Source organism: Carcharodon carcharias, chromosome 14, assembly GCF_017639515.1.
Source record: "Carcharodon carcharias isolate sCarCar2 chromosome 14, sCarCar2.pri, whole genome shotgun sequence".
Classification (NCBI taxonomy): Eukaryota; Metazoa; Chordata; class Chondrichthyes; order Lamniformes; family Lamnidae; genus Carcharodon; species Carcharodon carcharias.
The window spans coordinates 147,005,246-147,024,300 of NC_054480.1; the positions used below are offsets into that span (position 1 = coordinate 147,005,246).

The following is a 19,055-nucleotide window of genomic DNA, read 5'->3' on the forward strand; positions in this document are numbered from 1 at the left end:
AGAGGAATTAAAAATTTGGGTCAGAGCCCCTGCGATCTCCTCTCTTGCCTCCCTCAGCAGTCTGGGACACAAATCATCTGGACCTGGAGATTTATCCACTTTTAAGCCTGCCAACACCTCCAATACCTTGTCACTCCCTATATCAATTTGATTAAGAACCTCACAGTCTCTCTTCCCCAGTTCGATACCTTCATCCTCATTCTCTTCGGTGAAGACGGACATGAAGTATTCATTCAACATTCTAGCGATGTCCTCTGGCTCCACCCATAGATTGACCCCTTGGTTCTTTATGGGCCCTACTCTTTCCCTGGTTATCCTCTTCCCATTGATATACTTATAGAATATCTTGGGATTTTCCCTACTTTTACCAGCTAGAGCTTTCTTATTTCCCCTCTTTGCTTTCCTAATTGCTTTCTTAAGCTCCACCCTGTACTGTCTGTACTCCACTAATGCCTCTGTTGATTTGCTTCCCTTGTACCTGCTATAAGCCTCTCTTTTCCTTCTCAATGTAACCTGAATATCTCTGGTCATCCATGGTTCTCTGGGCATGTTCCTCCTTCCTATCACCCTAGAGGGAACATGTTGAGCCTGTACCCTCCCCATTTCCTTTTTGAACAACCCCCACTGTTCCTCTGTAGATTTCCCCACAAGTAGCTGTTCCCACTCTACCTTAGCCAGATCCTGCCTTATTTTACTAAAATCCACTCTCCCCCAATCCAAAACATTTTTTTGAAACTTGTCGATTTCTTTGTCCATAACAAACTTAAATTGTACCATGTTGTGGTCGCTATCATTAAAATGCTCCCCCACACCCCACCTCAGCCACCTGTCTGGCTTCATTCCCCAGAATTAGGTCCAGCAATGCACCGTCCCTTGTTGGACCCTCTACACATTGACCTAAAAAGTTCTCCTGTGCACATTTCAAGAAATTCACTCCAACCAAGCCCTTAACACTATGTCTATCCCAATTAATGTTGGGAAAGTTGAAATCACCTAATATAATTACCCTATTGTTATTGTTTTTACACACCTCTGCAAATTGTGCACATATTTGTTCCTCAATTTCCCGCTGACTTTCTGGGGTCTGTAATAAACACCTAACAATGTGGCTGCCTCTTTTTTATTCCTAAGCTCTACCCACAAAGCTTCATTCGATGCCCCCTCCAAGATATCATCTCTCCTTACTGCAGTAACTGACTCCTTAACTAATATTGCAATGCCTCCTTCTCTTTTACCCCCTCCCCTGTCTCGCATGAAGATTCAATATCACGGAATGTTGAGCTGCCAATCCTGCCTTTCCCTCAACCACATCTCAGTGAAGGCTACTATATCATAATTCAACGTGTCAATCCTCACCCTTAACTCATCCATTTTACCTGTAATACTCCTGGCATTAAACTAGAGTCCATCCAGCCTTGCCTTACTCCCTTGAAACTTAATGCAGCTGTACTCCCTCTGACTTGATTGTTTTACTGTATTATGATGTATCCCTATTCTGCTAACATTCTGTGTCCCCTCTCCCTGCCGAATTAGTTTAAACACCTCCCAACAGCACTAGCAAACCTGCCTGCAAGGATGTTAATCCCGCTCTGGTTCAGATGTAGACCGTCCTGCTTGTACAGGTCCCACCTTCCCCAGAAACGGTCCCAGTGATCCAGGAATCTAAAACCTTCCCTCCTGCACCAACTCTAAAGCCACATATTCATCTGAGTTATTCTCCTATTTCTGAACTCCCTAGCACGTGGCACTGGGAGTAATCCAGAGATTACAACCCGAGAGGTCTTGCTTTTTAGTGTACTGCCTAACTCCCTGAATTCTTGATGCAAGACCTCATCCCTCTTTCTGCCTATGTCATTGGTACCAACATGTACCATGACCTCTGCCTTATCACCCTCCCCCTTCAGAGTGCCCTGCAGACATTCAGTGACATCCCAGACCCTGGCACCATGGAGGCAACATACCATCCTGGAATCACATTGATGGCCATAGTAGTGCCTATCTGTTCCCCTCACTATAGGATCCCCTATTACTATTGCTCTACCTCCCTTCCTCCCCTCCTGTACAGACAGGCTGCTTGTGGTGCCAGAAGCTTGGCTCTGTCCGCACTCCCTGGAGGAACCAGCGCCCTCATCAGCCTCCAAAATGGAATACCGATTTGTGAGCAGGACCCCAGGGGACTCCTGAACTACCTGCCTGTTTATCTTGGACTGCCTGGTGGTCACCCATTCCCTTCCTTCCTTAAGTCCCTTCATCTGAGTGTGACCACCTCTCTAAACGTGCTATCCAAGATGCTCTCAGACTCCCGGATGCTCCACAGTGTCCCCAGCCGCTGTTCCAGCTCTGAAACCCGAGCTTCCAGGAACTGCAGCTGGACACACTTCCTGCACACATGCTGGTCCCAGGCACCGGAAATGTCCCTGGCTTCCCACATGGAGCACGAGGAGCACACCAAAAAACATTTGGTGGGTCCAGTTGGGTTAATCTGTGCAGTTATAAGGGGTCAAAACATTGAAAGGATATCAGAACAATGGAAAAAGTGCAATGCATTTTTTTGAAGGAGAGAGGATTTTGTTTTTATGAGCAACTTAAAAGAAAAACCAGGACAATTCAGGTGAGAGTGAGAGGTGAGAGTGACTGTCCTCGACATCAAGGCAGCATTTGACAGAGTGTGGCATCAAGGAGCCCTAGCAAAACTGGAGTCAATGGGAATCAGGGGGAAAACTCTCTGCTACTTGGAGTCAATACCTAGCACAAAGGAAGATGGTTGTGGTTGTTGGAGGTCAATCATCTCTGTTCCAGGACATCACTGCAGGAGTTCCTCAGGGTAGTGTCCTAGGCCTAACCATCTTCAACTGCTTTATCAATGACCTTCCTTCCATCACAAGGTCAGAAGTGGGGATGTTCATTGATGATTGCTCAATGTTCAGCATCATCCGTGACTCCCCAGATACTGAAGCAGTCCATGTCCAAATGCAGCAAGACCTGGACAATATCCAGGCTTGGGCTGACAAGTGGCAAGTAACATTCGTGCCACACAAGTGTCAGGCAATGACCATCTCCAACAAGAGAGAACCTAACCATCGCCCCTTGATGTTCAATGGCATTCCGATCACCGAATCCCCTGCTATCAACTTCCTGGGGGTTATCATTGACCAGAAACTAAACTGGACTCGCCATATAAATAATGTGACCAAAAAAGCAGGTCAGGGGCTAGGAATCCTGCGGTAACTCACCCCCTGACTCCCCAAAGCCTGTCCACCATCTACAAAGCACAAGTCAGGAGTGTGATGGAATACTCTCCATTGGATGAGTGCAGCTCCAAGACCATTGCTTTGTACTAAGCAGCCCACTTGATTGGCACCCCATCCACAAACATCCACTCCATCCATCACCAACACACATTGGCAGCAGTGTGCATCATCTACAAGATGCACTCACTGAAGAAACTCACCAAGCCTCTTTAGAGAGCACCTTCCCAAACCATGACCACTATCATCTAAAAGGACAAGGGTAGCAAGCATATGGGAACACCACCACCTGCAATTCCCCTCCAAGCCGCACACCATCCTGACTTAGAAATACATCATCATTCGTTCACTGTCGCTGTGTCAAAACCTTGGAACTCCCCCCTCCCCAAACAGCACTGTGTGTGTATCTACACCACATGTACTGAAGTGTTTCAAGAAGGCAGCTCACCACCACCTTTCCAAGGGCAATTAGTGATGGGCAATAAATGCTGGCCTAGCCAGTAATGCCCACATCCCATGAGTGATTAAAAAAAACAGTGAAGGTGTGGGTGGTGGCGAGGGATAGGCGAAGGGTGGTTCTTAAAAGTGTTCAAAATTCTTTGTGCATTTCAAAATGTAAATAATAAAAGGTTATTTCCACAGGCTACTGAATTGATAACAAAATATCAGCAATTGTACTAGATGCATAAAGATCTATTAGAACAGGGAATGTATTACAAGTGGCTCCTGAATCTGAGTCAATCACATAATTTAGCAAAAAATGGGATAAACTCTTGAAGAATTGAAATATTAAAGCGTATGGAGAAGGAGCAGGGAAATGAGATTAAAGTAAATAACGCCAGAAAAAGAGACATCATTTTTAGCCACAATAGCTCCACCAATATCAAGAGTGTTGTGGTTCTATGAATTTCATGAAGACCCTTTTCTGTTTCTCTCTATTATTTATTCAAGGAACTTAGCTCTCCCAAGCTGAGATGCACATTGGAGTTGAGTAGTCATTTTAAATGTTTAAATGCCCTCTGAACAAGGTCAATTAGGGATGGGCAATAAATGCTTTTAATGATTGTTAAATCCTTCATGACCACTGATGAAGGATATTTGTCACTTTGATCCATCAACATTGTAACTTTGCAATCCATAATGACTACAAGTGAGTGGGAAGTGTTTGATCTATGAGGATTTGGTACAATTACAGTAAATGAACAAGATTTTAGCAGGGCGACTATTTTATATATACTATAAGCAATTTTTGGATTTTTACTAATGTTATTATCTGAAAATTGCACAGTCTGCATTGCCTAACAAGGATTGTATTGGACATAATTTTTTTGATTCATTCGTGTGGGTATCACTGGCTAGATCAACATTTATTGCCCATCCCTAATTTACTTTGTTCAGAGGGCATTTAAGAGCCAGCCACATCGTTGTGGTTGCAGGAAAGGCCAGACCAAGTAAGGACAGCAGATTGACATTAGTGAACCAGATGGGTTTTTACAACAATGATTTCATAGTCATCATTAGGCTTTTAATCCCAGATTTTTTATTGAATTCAAATTCCACCATCTGCTATGGCAGGATTTGAACCCCAGTCCCCAGAACATTACCCTGGGTCTCTAAATTACCAGTCCAGAAACCTCCCCTGAATAATGCCCACTAAAGAAGAGCTGCATTGTTTACAAGATTTCACATCTGCACTGATAACAGGGATCTATATGGCCTAAAGGGCAATGTTAGTAATGGTTAATGCCTGCAGAGGCACTGAAATCCAGTAGTGCTTTTTTTTAAGTGGATCCTGTTCACCATACTCACTGCAGGGTTTGCCATTGAAATGGCTTTAAAATTATGTACATTATCTTTTTCAGTCTAGTTTTCTTTGCCTTCATAACTGCTACACTACAAAAGAACTCGAGCTGCTTTTTCCTTCATGCCAACCTGTAGTATACAATCCTTCACCTAAAACAAAACAATAGCCTAATTGAAAGCAACAATTATACAGTACACTTGAGATGCTTCTGCTACCTTTCTATGATCTCAACATCTGTGGTGGTCTTCAGTTAGCATGATTATCACATGCTTTGCCATGTCCTGCCTGAAGAGGTGCAGTGGCCTTGGGCATCTGTTGTATTTTTGTCAGATTCTCCCTTTTCAACAGCTGGTTGGCTTTCTTCAGTAGATTCACTTTGAACTTGAATTGGAACCTCTGCAATATTAACTATAATACTCCATGCAAGCATCTACTCTGGTTGAAGTATTTACACTAATTCTAGAAAGAGTGAACTTGCATTAATAAAGCAACTTATCATTTTTCTCAAGATGTCCTGAAGCACTTCATGCACAATTAATTATTCTGAAGTACAGTCACTGTTGTTTTGATTGTTGCTCCTATTTTTCACACAGCAATATCCTACAAACAGCAGTGAAATAAATAACTAGTTCATCGATATTTGGTGTTGACGGTTATGAGAGGTGTGTTGGCCAACATCTTATCACTCCCTGCTCTTTAAGTAATGTAATGGGATCTCTAATCCACCTCAAAAGGCACATTGAGCCATTGTTAGATGTCTTATCTGATGGAAACCGTGTCCCAGAATGAAGCATTCACCCACAGTTGCACTAAACTATTGTTGATCATATGCTCAACTTCTAGAGTTGAGTTTGAATCTACAACCTTATGATCCTAAGGTGAGATTGCTGCCAGTTAAGTCAAACTGACACATAAATTTGCAGTGCTGTCAGCTGTTGCCTTGGGATTTATATTCAGCCCAATAAGTGTACGGTTGGATGTAATTTCTTCCTTTCCATTTTCCTGTAACTTTCCAAACACATTCTATAAAGTTATCAGTGCATTCAAGAAATTCATACTCAACTACTACTGTTATTTGTTTTACATCGTTCTTTCAAGATGACTAACATCGCCTCTGATTTCAGTAAGAGCCATGTACAATTCAGCAAACTTCTTCTATGTAGGTTTTCATTGTTTCTAAATTGCATTTTAACTTAGAATCTGTTAATAGGAATGGCATATCTGCTCTTGACTCAGCTTTTTAATCTACCACTTCCAATGTTGCAGTTATCAAATGAACTACAGTATATGATTCTACTGCAGCAGTCGCTGTTAACAACTCGGATAGCCAGGTGCGAAGGATAGAAATGAAGCCTAGTCTTTATACACTTTCAAGCTTTTGTTAACAGAGACACACATAACATATCATCCACCTCCAACTAACAACCACACTTTCGGTCAGTTTCACTTTCAGTTTCAGAGGTGAGTCCCCAATTAATGCCTACCACCTGAACAATTAACCTCAACTGATGAACAATTAACAGTCGCAACATCCAGCATTGCTTAAATTTTATTTGTGTGTTATATCCCATGTAAAACCAGATGCTGATTCTACAGGTACCTTCTTGATTATGGTCAGGGTCTCTAGTTATGGATTAGGTGTCACGACTCACTGGGGATAGTGCGCTGGAATATCAGCCCCACTATTCCCCAAGCCACAATAAATGTGAAAATTTGGATCAAACCACCAGATTGCCCCAATTCTACCTAAATGTTTCATTTAGGCTAATAGAATACGAGCACCAGGTTTGTAAACTTAATCAGTAAATAACTGTTTATTGAACAAACTAGTGGCAAAAGAAAGAAATATGAACTAATTTTTAACTCCAAAACCTAAACTCTACCCCTTCTTAAATCCCTACACACACACATACAAGACATATAAGATACATTCCACCACCCCCCCCACCACCCACCCCCCCACCCCCCCACCACTCCCTCCTCCACCCTTACTTCCCTCTCCTCCTGGACACCTTCCTCCCCCTGGACTCCTTCCTCCCCCTGGACTCCTTCCTCCCCCTGGACTCCTGGACTTAACTGCCTCACTCAGATGCAAACTTCACTATCACACTGATTTTAATTTAGTTTTAACAAGTTTTGGATTTTTTTTAGGTTTCTATTGATGAGTTTTGAGGTGTTCACTTACTTGCTACTGACAGCTTGTTTCTTTTTTTCTAAACTCAGGGAAGTCTTCTCCTCCAGCTTAAGTCAAAGGTTGGCTTTAATTGGCAAGATCTCACTCCCTATCAACCAAAATGTTACATCTACAAAGTAATTTGTGAAAGCATGGCTCTGATGTAAAGGGATCCCAAATTGAAATTCCAGAGAGCTCACATCTTTTTGGGAGGTAATGCTACCATTCACAAAACATGGATTTTAAGGGTTGATAAAACGGTTCAATAGCACCAATTCCGGAGTACAGGATTCGATGGGTTGATTTTGATCGATGTCTTCCAAATTCCTTTCAGTTCTTGTTGATGACATGAGGTGGTCTTCCAGCACTTTCAGGTTGAGCGCTTGCCTTTCAATGTCTCTAACAGTGATTTTCCCCATTGCCTCTTGACAGGGGTTTTCAGAGAGAGAGCAAGTTATAGAGATATGAGAAGAAAAAGCCAGCTAGCTATTATTGTGGAATTACTGGAATCTTTCACACACAGGAGAAAGCAGTTTTAGATCATGTTCTTTTCAGGCTAGGAGCTATTCTACTGCATTGCTTCTCACACAAAACCTGGTCACCTGGTCAGGAGCCAATTAAAATGTTGTTGCCAGGCAGCTCCCTTGGTCCAAGATCCTTTCCGGCACCATCCTGTCTTTCATGGCACACTCTGTTCCAGGATTGCAACATTGTATATATCTCTCATCCTGCTCCAGTGGACATGTCTTTCAGTCTGCAGCCATTGAGATTTTAATCCCTAGTCCAACAGAAAATAAAAAGATATGTTCTTTACATAGGCTTGCTTGATATTTTATCTGTCCTTTCCAAGCTGTCTGAGTATCTGCAGATTTTCGTCTTGGAACTATAAGTGGCTGCTAAGTGTTTTTCCCTATTTCGGCACTCTATTTTTCATTCTCTCACTTATTCACTGTTATGTTTCCTCTGTTGCCAAAAGATATATGCTTGAATATGCCCAATAGAATAATCCAGAATAATATGGTAAAAACTTGACAACTGAAAGTTAGATAAATATGCTGATTGTTGCTTAAAGTTGTTGAACATGTTGGATGCCAATTGTAATGCTCTCGGGGGTGTACAGATAGTTGTCTAGTAGAAACAGAGCAAATAATTATTCTTTCAGCTTTTAAGATGTCTGTATAGAGTTTTATCAAAGGCAAGTTGTAATCATTCTTTTAAAGGCTAATAAAAGGCAGAACAATAGTTCCATTAATAAAACAAAAATATCTTGATTAGGTTTCCTATTATCAATGTTTGATCAGCTATGTATATTTCACTTGACTATCAAATGTTTAGCAGATTTGTTTATGTGCTTACTTATGCTCAACAAAAGTACATCAAAAATTAATATCATTTTTCCCTTCTCATCACAGCTTTAATTCTTGTATTGTTATTCTTCGACCCAAATTTCAAGAAATTTTAGGCACTACAGAACAAATGGCCATTATGTTAATAGAGCCAAATATGTAATGACCTTTTTTGCAGCCAGCTAAAGGAACACTTTGATATGGAATACAATGGTTATTACAGTACTAAAGACATCACAGCATCAGTAAATACTTTATAATCCTGCTTGCTCTATCTGCTAAGAGTACATTGATTAGTAATTAATACCTTTTGTTATGCTATAATTTTTGTGCCAAATTTATGCCTGTGATGTGAATTTGGCTCAGAAAACATGAATTATTTGGCTCAAAAGCTATGAATTCTTTATGGAAATTGTGTTAAGAAGCTGCCAAATCTTCCTCCGCTGCAACTACATTACTTCCATTGAGACTCAGCCTTGGAGTGGTATTGCATGACTCCAGTCACACAGCTGAAGCCTACATAATATCATAGAATCTAATGCCTGTCATGATATGCATTGAAACTATTCTAGATCTGCTTTAGCAGTGTGAGTCAAGTCTTGTTGAGCTGGTAGATTTAATTCTTGTGCCAGATTTCATTTCTTTCACACACTGGGTTCCCCAATTTCTTCAGTATTGATAGTGGCATTCTGAATTTTAGATACTAGTACTTCCAGAACTTACACCAAGTGTAAACTGAATTAAAGTGTAAATAAGCTTCTCATGGGTAAGTCCATAAAATATAAGAGCAATGAAATTGCGAAAAGCTACTGCCAACAGACAACTGAGTTAATGGATTCGAACAAATATCTGTATCTTGATTCTCTTAAAAGAAGCTGCAATCATAATTTTCCTCAAATGCTTTCTTACACAATAAATTAAATCAATTGAATCCATATATGGGCAGTCTTTAACTTGATGATGTTTGAGTTACTATGGGGACTTACGACATTTATATATCGACACCCTGTTTTGACTTTCCCACATTGGTTTCGACTTTATGACACCACACCAGCGAACAAGTTCAAATGTTCATACATGCACATTGATGGTCTGCGCCACCCATCTCCCTCACTAAAGACGCTCAGTTGCTGTTCTGATGCCATTAATACAGTACTGTACTATATTTCTATATGTATTTTTTAGCTTATTATGTGATTTTTTAATGTCAATATGATTGCTATTTACAACAAAAATACATTACTGTTGCTATATTGTTTGTCTATAATTGAGAGTACAAAATTCTGGGTTATTTTGGTGAAAATAGGGTATCAGGCCTTGGTTCAGGAACCAGTCCCCCATTTATAACGTTGTTCTTATGGGAAAATTGGTCTCCAGTTAAGGCATTTTGACTTAAGATGTGGTTTTCAGGAACCAATTGTGTCGTAAGTCCGACGACTGCCTGTAGTAGTTTTGACTAAGTATTTCAAGAACAGGCTGAGTAATTAAGAAAAATGAATAGTATAAGCAACTAACTAAAAATGCATTTGCCTTGATTTGTTTACTTATTGATTAATTGGTGAAGATGTTCTTTATGAAATCCTATTGGTTCATGCTGAACACATGACCATAAATAGAGACTATTATTGACCAATCAGATATGCAGCCTCTGCCACAGTTTAAAGCAACTCCCCATTCTAGCCACAGGCTCTATTCAGTTTCTTACTGTAGATATAAATATAGACATAGAGCAGGAATTTTCAGTCAGTGTGCGGGGGTGTGCCCAACACGGTGACGCATAAAATGACATGTGATAACTTCGGGCGTGGGTCCTCATGCCATTGTGCTGTCTTATGATGTTTTGTTCAGTGGGTGTGTGCCGGAGTTGGCCTGCCGATATTTAAATGGCCTATTAAGGCCATTAAGGAAGTGATTAATGTAATTATTGATACTGCCCGTCCAACCTTAAGGTTGGTGGACAGGCGAAAAGGTCAAGCGGCCTTCACGTTTTTTAGGAAACCTCATCCATGAGTGGGATGAGGTTTCCTAAAGCTTTTATTAATAAAATGAAAATTTTTTCCTAACTATAAAAACATGTACCATCTCATGTGACAGAGGGGGACATGTTTAAATAAATTTTTAATCCCTGTATTTAATAATTTCAATAGCGATTCAAACTCCCTGAGGCAGCTCCGCGCTCTTGTGCGAAAGTGCGCTGGCCCTGACTCTCCCTCCATTCCCCCACCCGCACAGGTAGCGCTAAGCACTAAGGCTCACCTCTTACACTGGGCAGGCCTTAATTGGCCAGCCCGCGTAAAATGGTAAAACGCCACAGGCGGCGATCGGCTCCACAGCCACTCCCACTGAGCCCGCCCACCACCTGAAAAATTCAGGACTTAGAATTTACAGCATGCAAGCACAGGCTATTCAGCATAACTGGCCTATGTTGGTGTTTATGCTCCACATGAGTTTCGTCTCACACTATCAAAATATCTTTCTATTCCTTTCTTCCTTATGTACTTACTTAGCTTCCCATTAAATACATGTATGCTGTTGAGCTCAGCCACTTCATGTGGTAGCATATTCCACATTCTAATCATTCTCTGGGTGAAGAAGTTTCTCCTAAATACCATCTTGTATTTATTAGTGACTGTCTCCTTGTCAGCAGAAAGCATCCTATCAATAATCTCCCAACTTTCTCAATTTCACCTACTTCAAGCCCATCTGCTGGCTTATGCTTGGAGCCCTGCGCAATTCTTTTTAAAAGTGATAACGTTAAAATGAGACTTTGTGTAGATCTTTAGGTTTTATTCAGAAGTGAAGCTCATCTAAGGGAGAAGAACATAAAATGTGGAAGAGAGTTTTACTGAGAAAGGAGAAAAGGATTTTTTTCATAAAGGCCCATGAGTAGAAGGGTCATGTGCAATATGTAGATAGGAATGAATGAGTTCCAGCAAAACGCTATTTGACTGTGAGATGTGCTGGATAAGCTGTGCACTGGCTACTATAGCATTCCAGAACCCAAAGAATACCATGATAATTCCAGCCCCATAGCAAATCAACTACCCAATGATAAATGACCAGGAGTACAAGGCCATACTACAGCCAAAAAAATAATGTGCATACTCATCATTGATGCTGGGAGGAGGGGCCTGGTTATCTTTATTAGTGATGCAGGGTGTACTTTTGTTCCAAAACAACACATCCTCACAACTACCTATGGTCCAAGCTGTCTAATAATACCAAGCAGGTGACATGGATGCCATGCTTGAGATATAGCCCACACTGTGTCTGAGGAGCAAGGTTCAAAAACATAAGAGAAGGTGTCTTCAGTCACATAGAAACACTATAAATTAATTTTTGCTTTTCAACAAATTCATTTTCATACTGGATAACAGATAATTGGCAATGATACAACCCTGTAAATTATTGTCCAATGGAATTTGTTGAGCAGCCACAGATGTTACACTCACATTGCTAATTTTAGTAGAAAACAGCTTTCATTCACTCACACAATACAGATAACTGTACTTGACATGTGCCTATTTATTTAACAATCATCTGTCACCAAGGAAGTAAAGCACTAACAACGATCCAAAAGCACCTGCACCTTCTGCTTTTCATCTTAGCATTTTATGAACAAATACAAAAAAGTTAAAATACACATACTTATGGCAACTGAACAAATATTAAGATCATATTTCCAACAGTGATGTCCAATACTCATTTTTTATTTCCTAATCAGGATTTCAATTCGCCACATCTGGATTCTCAATTAACCACCTGTGGCTAGTGGTTAACCTATTGGACAACACTATGTTAAAAGACTTCAATTTAATTAACTGATTTAGATAGCATTTAAGACTGCAAGAATAAAGCTCAGGTGGTTTAGAAATGTCACAGTGCACCAAGATTGAAATATAGCCTTAAGCTCAAACCTGATTATTTGAAGCTCACTGTCAATTATCTGTTAATTTTATTTATTTTATAGTCAAGAATAGTTGCATTGAATAGGTGAAGAAGCTAGGACTACTTGTTCTAAGGCTGTCCATGGATGGGCTAGATCTTTGCAGGTAATTAGGCTCAGCCACACCCAAAACCCCACCCAATCTAGCCCATCCTAAATAAATAAATGCATATGCATGCTCTTTTGTATGTTTGCTAGTTGTCTAAAATGTCAGTATCAACTGATTTGGATGCTTTTGCCAGGCTTCATTACCAACTGACATGCTTTTTCAGCCATTCGTAACTGCATTGGTAACTGTGTCCATTACCTTCCTATAGTTTTTGTGACCATTGCACAATAGGCGATTTTCCAGGCAAGCACAAATAACTCCAAGTTCTACCATGAATCTTAACTGATACATGTGTAAAGAACCCAATATTTAAAATGCTCTAACTTCACAAAATTTCTTTTGCTTGTCACCACAGGTACAAGTATCTCAAGGCCTACTATTTCCCTTACCCCATTACCCATGCAGAAAACAAGAGCAAATCATTGATAAAATTAATTTAAAAGCTAAGGCATAGCTCTGAAGGCAGTTTGAAGGACTCTTTAGGTTGATAGTCCCTGACAGAAAAAGATCATAGCTCAACAACATAATCATTGCTAAGCTACCCCCACTCCTCAAACTTTTCCTTCTTGGAGGTATATTATTCTTTCTGCAATCAGACCTATGCCATTCAACCAGGCATCAACCGAAGTTGTATCAGTAGCAGCTACAGAGTTAGCAAACTTTATCTTTAGCTATTTTGTACCCCATTTTAAAATTTTTCCTCCCTTCTCATAGGATCCATCATAATGTACATCACATGTTATCTGAAAGATCTAACAGACATATATATTCCACATCCCTGTAGTTCTGGATTGTCCTCTCTAAGGTAGCAGAGTCCAGGTGACTTGTCTTCTAAATATCATTCTCCACTTGAAGGTGAGGATTAGATCTTACATAACACTTTTTCTTCTTTCCAATTTGACTGAGATAAGGAGTAGGGCCCAACACTGCTTCCCATTATTTCTGTGGTGCAGTACTTTGGAATACTAATAATAAGCACATCTCTTCAGTAAATTAATTAATGGAAGAATGATTTATCAATGTAAATATTACAATTTGGTCTATGTAACCCACAGTCAAAGCTCATTACAATGGCATTCATTGGTACCAAAACAATGAAAGGTTGGTTCTAATTAAATGCATACCAATGTCTCCTGTATCTCATCCTCCAATAACATATGCTGTTCCTTAGAACCAGAGGACAAAGTCAGGACTAATTCAAGACTTCAGCGTTGTGGAAAGGGGAGAGTTAAATAACTTTACAACTCTGATGTTTGAATCTCAAACTTGATTAAATCTCATTTGATTGTTTCCACACAAAGGTACTGTGTTCTTGGCTTGGTTGTAATTTCAAACACTTTGCAAATACTATATTTCACTACTGGATTCTGCACATGGGCAAAAGGATGGCCCTTCCATTGGATGCCTATGAGATTTGAACCATTATGGACAACTGTGTGGACACTTGTCTTATATACCACAATCTTTATCTGCCTTTGCTCTTTTATCATTGAAGAGAAAAAGGAAGAAACAAACTTGCTGAGTTCATATCTGAAGGACTGCATCCCTTCTAATGGCAGTCACCAGGGCATCCAGGTACCAATAATTGAGATAAAAATGCTTATATCTTCCAAATAATACCTTCAGCAGCCCACCTTGAGCTGTGTTAAGCCATAATAATACACTTGTGAGTGCCAATCTTCATCTTCCACCAGTTGGACTATTGTTTATGATGATATGTAGAGTGCACCAAATTACCCCACCAACAACGCAATACTATCTGGAAAAAACAAACTAGCAATTCTTTCAGGATGGACACTTCCACATCACGTCTTAAAGTGTCATTCAGCATGTCATTGATGAAGACATTGAATAAGTCGCAGTGGTGGACATCCCTCCTTCAAAGAGATGGGTTCAGTGAGTAAATCATTTATCCTTACACGGATCTTGGAGTTGGAGTATACATCCAGGATAAAACCCAACAATAGCTTAATCTTCCAGAGTGTCGCATGACATACTAGATCAGAATTCTATCAGAATTGATGAAAGCAACATAAAGTTTCTCATTGCTCAATCTCAATAAAAGTCACGAAGTTATACCAAATGGGACTGATGTAAGGGGATTAATTTGACGTGGAGGGAAGCGTAAAAAAATTAAAATGAACTTCAGAAACAATTTTTAAAAATATATTTTATTGCATGCTAATAACAAAAAACTGCACCAATTTTACAACTAGAACTAGTTGCATGACTAGTTGTGCCTGCAAGCATGTGGCAAAAACACTACAGGTGTGGTTGCAATTCTTCCAATAGAACCCACAGAACTGATCAAAATAACACATATAAACGGGCAAAGTTAAGCCCGAGTTCAAACTCAGCTTTTCTTTCTTGTAATTTCAAAAATATCACAGATACAGTTTGAATAAATAAGCAAGAGCGATGCCAGTTTTGGAGTCCTGCCAGTAGGGGAGATATAGCTTAGTTAGGTTGGAGTTGAAATATCAAACAGTTCTGTGAATCCCATATAGGAAGGATGGGAAAGGTGCAATGTACATTTGCCATTTACCTGAGGGCTTGCAGTTATGAAGACCAATTTAAGAAGTTTGGGATGTTTTCACCAAAGCTGAGAAGGCTAACGGATAACCCAAGTGATACTTTCAAGATCATGAAAGGTTACAATATGGTAAACACCTGATGATAATGGGGCTAAAAAATTAAGATAAAATAATAAGTTAAAAGGTAATCTGGAACAAATCTGGTTAGAGGGTGAATCTAGAACATATGTCGCAAGTAGAAGCAGAGTTGGTATAGAATCTTAAATGGGAATTAGATAACCACTTATAAATGGAATACATTAGTGTCTCAAATCTGGTTTTCCAAAAACCAAAGTTGTCCGAAAACTAGGCATTTTTAGAATGTGCCATGCATCAATTTTAACTGAATAAGATTTTAAAAAACTTAACCCGACAATTCAGTTAGATGCTGCATTGGCGCAGTGTGGTGCCTGGCAAGTAGTCCTTCACCACTTCACCACCAGTTTATTCCCACACTCCAAGTGACCCTTGAATCCAACCAACCTGGCTTGACCCAATTGCCCATGTCCCAAATTGCCCAACCCGAAATCTGGCAAGATTTGAAATCTGCACCTGTATTGAAAGTTATGGGGAGAAAACAAGAGGATGGGATATTCACATGGAGAAAACCAATAATGCAAACTTGATGGGCTGAATGACTTGATTCTGTGCTGTAATATTCTTTGTTATTATACACTTTGTTCCGAAAAATTGGACATCAGTAGTAACAATTTTTGAGATGTATTAATTACATGGTTATTCATTGCACTTTCCACCTCTGAAATGTTCAATCCCCAATCAAGAAGGGCAGAATTATGATAAATTTCTACTAGATTTCACCAATTATATCTCTAGGATATGTTGGCATCAGACTGAGAGATAGGATCAATGGACTTGAAATCAGGATACTCAATGACCTATTAATAGTTAAACCCAAGTTATTCTGAGACAGGCTTAGGAGACCTGTCTCACTGCATTTTAAGGAATGCGGCTAGATGCAACCTGACACACAAATTCAGTTCGGATTCCCTCTTTTTAGATGTCACTATTTTAGTTTCTGATACTATGTTGCATTTGTAAAACATGCCCACGATATTTAGCAACTGTACTTAAATGCTTTGCGTTAGTGAAGCAACAGGCATCGCTAGCATATCTATTGCACTGTACAACACAGACGAAAGAGCTGATAGTTGGTTTCAGAATGAGTGTCTTAAAACCTGTCCGCGGTGTCCCGACATACTAATGAATTTACTTTTTTGCTAAAATACAATTTTGTGGTGAATTTGTGCTAGTTAACACGGGAGGTGCCCATGTTATTAGAAGGCAGGACTTTCCCTTTCAGGTACCTATTGCCAGACATTGAGAATCCTTAGCTCAAGAATAGCAGAGTTACTTTGAACTGTCTTGCTGTTTGATGGTAGAAAATTGATGCACAGCAAACTTCCACACAAGATGAACAACCACCCCACTGGTTTTTACTGACACTTTGGGGAAGAACAGTGGTCAAAGCACTGTGAGAGTCATTTCTCTCCTTTGAATAGTTTTACAGGATCTTTAATATTTAAGTGGGACTTATTTGATAGCGTAGCACTCAACTTTGTGTAGCACTTAGTCTTGGTCAAATTTTCACCTTGGGGGTGGGGTTTCAAACTGTACACTTTTAATACAAAGGCAAGCAAGTGCCACCAACTGAGTCAAGCTGAGACAGCAATTTTTATGCACTCCAACTTCAAGATCCTCACCTTGAAAACCCTTCACAACCTCATCCACACAATCTCTGCAACCTCCTTAGTCGAATGCCTTTCTTGCACTCTTCAGTTGGCTAAATCTTTTTGTGCATTCTGTTGTTTGGGTAAGCCACCATTGCTGATAGGCAGTTGGTTTGGCTTTACTTTTTAGAATGCCCTCCATAAAACTGTAATGCCTCTCATCTTCTCTAAAAACTATCCCAACAACAGTCACCTCCCCAAATTATTCCCCCATGTCTGAAATCTTTAATCTTTTGCTTCTTTCTATGAATTTTCCACATTAAAGGTGCTGTATAAATGCAAGCTGTTGTGAGATGGGACTGCCAAATTGTGGGTAAGTTTGTACGTTTAGCCTATTAAACCTAATTTCAGAGAGGCCTGCACCGAAGAAAGACTTTTATCTTTGGAGTCTGAGTTAGATTTGAGCCTACATTTCTGCATATGAAAGCATAATGTGTTTAATCTCTATGACAATCTTCTATAGCACTTGTTTATTTTTATGCTTATTTTTGTATAGATAAACTTGCATGCTCTATGTAAAATAAAACCATACGTTGTGCGCAAGCTGAATCAAGAGACCAAGGAAGTTTCGTCCATTGCAAGGACAGAACCACAAGTGCTTACATGTGAAAAATAAACCCATGCTTTCTTTTTTGCAAATGAAATTATCCTCCTCAGGACTCCTCTGTGTCGCAAAATCTACTTGTTTGGCTCGGTATTTTGGATGTGTTGAAGATTTGGATGGGGTGGAGGGAGGGACGGAGGGGGGGCACTTAATTCACAATTTGGTTTGGCTCAGTCAGGCTCCGAATACGTCTGACATCTCAGTAGCAGGACATCTGAGGAGACTTTGGAAGCTCTCCAGTAAAACGATGACATCACTGCCATTCCAAAGTGCTGCTCCATCGAGCTACGTTTGCCCTTCCTGTGAAATATCTCTTGGTTTAGTTTTGGTTCAGCCCGGTTCGCACTAACCCTCCTCCAGCTTGCAATATATAAATATATTCATAGAGAGAGAGAGAGAGGGAGAGAGGGAGGGAGAGATTTGGTACACACTTGGGTTAAAGGGGGTGAAACATATGTCTTGTGATACCAGTTAGGGGTAGAGGTGCAGTTTTGGTTATAGTGTGGTTAGCAGGTCAGTGTTGCTGCAATTCTCCAGCAGCCCAGCAGCTCCTTTCTCTTCCCCCCCCCCACCCCCCACCCCCCACCCTCCCTGTCTACGAACCAGCCTCACTCACACTCACACACACACTGTGCGTTGAAGTGGCTGCGAGCGGATCCTCCTGTTCCCCCAGCGCGAGGTGGGAGAAGGAGGGGGAGGGGGAAGGGGAAGGGGAGAGAGGGCGGGTGCGTGAGGCGCGGCAGCCAATCAGAGCGCGCGGCAGCCGCCGATTGGTTGCGCTCTGGGGAGGTGGGGCCGGGGGGGGGGGGGCCCCTCCCCCTCCCCCTCCCCGCACTGGATCCATCAGGGCCGGGCCGCCTGGCGATTGGCCGGGAGCCGGGGTTGCCAGCGGAACGCCTGTCAGTCAAAGAGGAGGAGGAGGAGGAGGAGGAGGAGGACCCCCCTCCCTCCCTCCCTCCCTCCGCGCTGCGCTCGAGCCGCCCCGTCGTCCACCTACGCGCGATATTGTCCCGGCCGAAGATCGGCGCGCCTTTCGCCTCAGAGCTTCTCACCCAACCCCCCCCCCAACCCCAGCCACCCACTCACTCACTCAACTCAACTCAACTCAACTCCTCCGCCCGACCGACCGACCGACCGACTGACCAACCAACCCACCCGGCTCGCAGCGCCCGCTTTCAGCCGCCCGCCGCCACGGCATTTCCCGTGGAGTCGGAGGGAGGCGGCGGCGGCGGCGGCGGCGGTAGTGGTAGTGGTAGTGGTAGTAGTGGTGGTGGTGGCGGTGGCGGGTCCGTGGGCCCGCGGCGGGTTTCGTTATTCTCCAAGTAGTTGGTGGATGAGCCCCCGGATGTTGGCGCATGGATATCTCGGCCGCCTCTCCAATGTGCTGCTGTTGAAGAGGGTAAATATGTCGGCCGCTGGGAATGCGTTTGTTGCCGTGCGGCAGGATTGGTGAAGGTTTGCAGTCGGCTCGAGCCTGTAAACTTTGCTGCTGCTGCTGCTGCTG

At 41.5% G+C, this 19,055-nt stretch overlaps 1 protein-coding gene across 7 annotated transcripts in view; it reads left to right on the forward strand.

The window, feature by feature from the left end:
• The first annotated feature begins 18,555 nt into the window (after window positions 1-18,555).
• The window catches only part of LOC121286814 (transcription factor 4-like), a 126,814-nt gene continuing 126,314 nt past the window's right edge, over window positions 18,556-19,055 (forward strand). For 3 of the 7 annotated variants that reach the window (XM_041203866.1, XM_041203870.1, XM_041203867.1), the window contains exon 1: window positions 18,570-18,950. Coding sequence is in view for 1 of the 7 variants with exons in the window: in XM_041203867.1 (XP_041059801.1) it covers window positions 18,885-18,950 (66 nt within the window). In the remaining 6 variants the exon portion in view is untranslated. Of the gene's footprint in view, window positions 18,951-19,055 lie in introns of all 7 variants that reach the window. The other 4 variants (XM_041203871.1, XM_041203868.1, XM_041203865.1 and 1 more) reach the window with 4 other exon arrangements.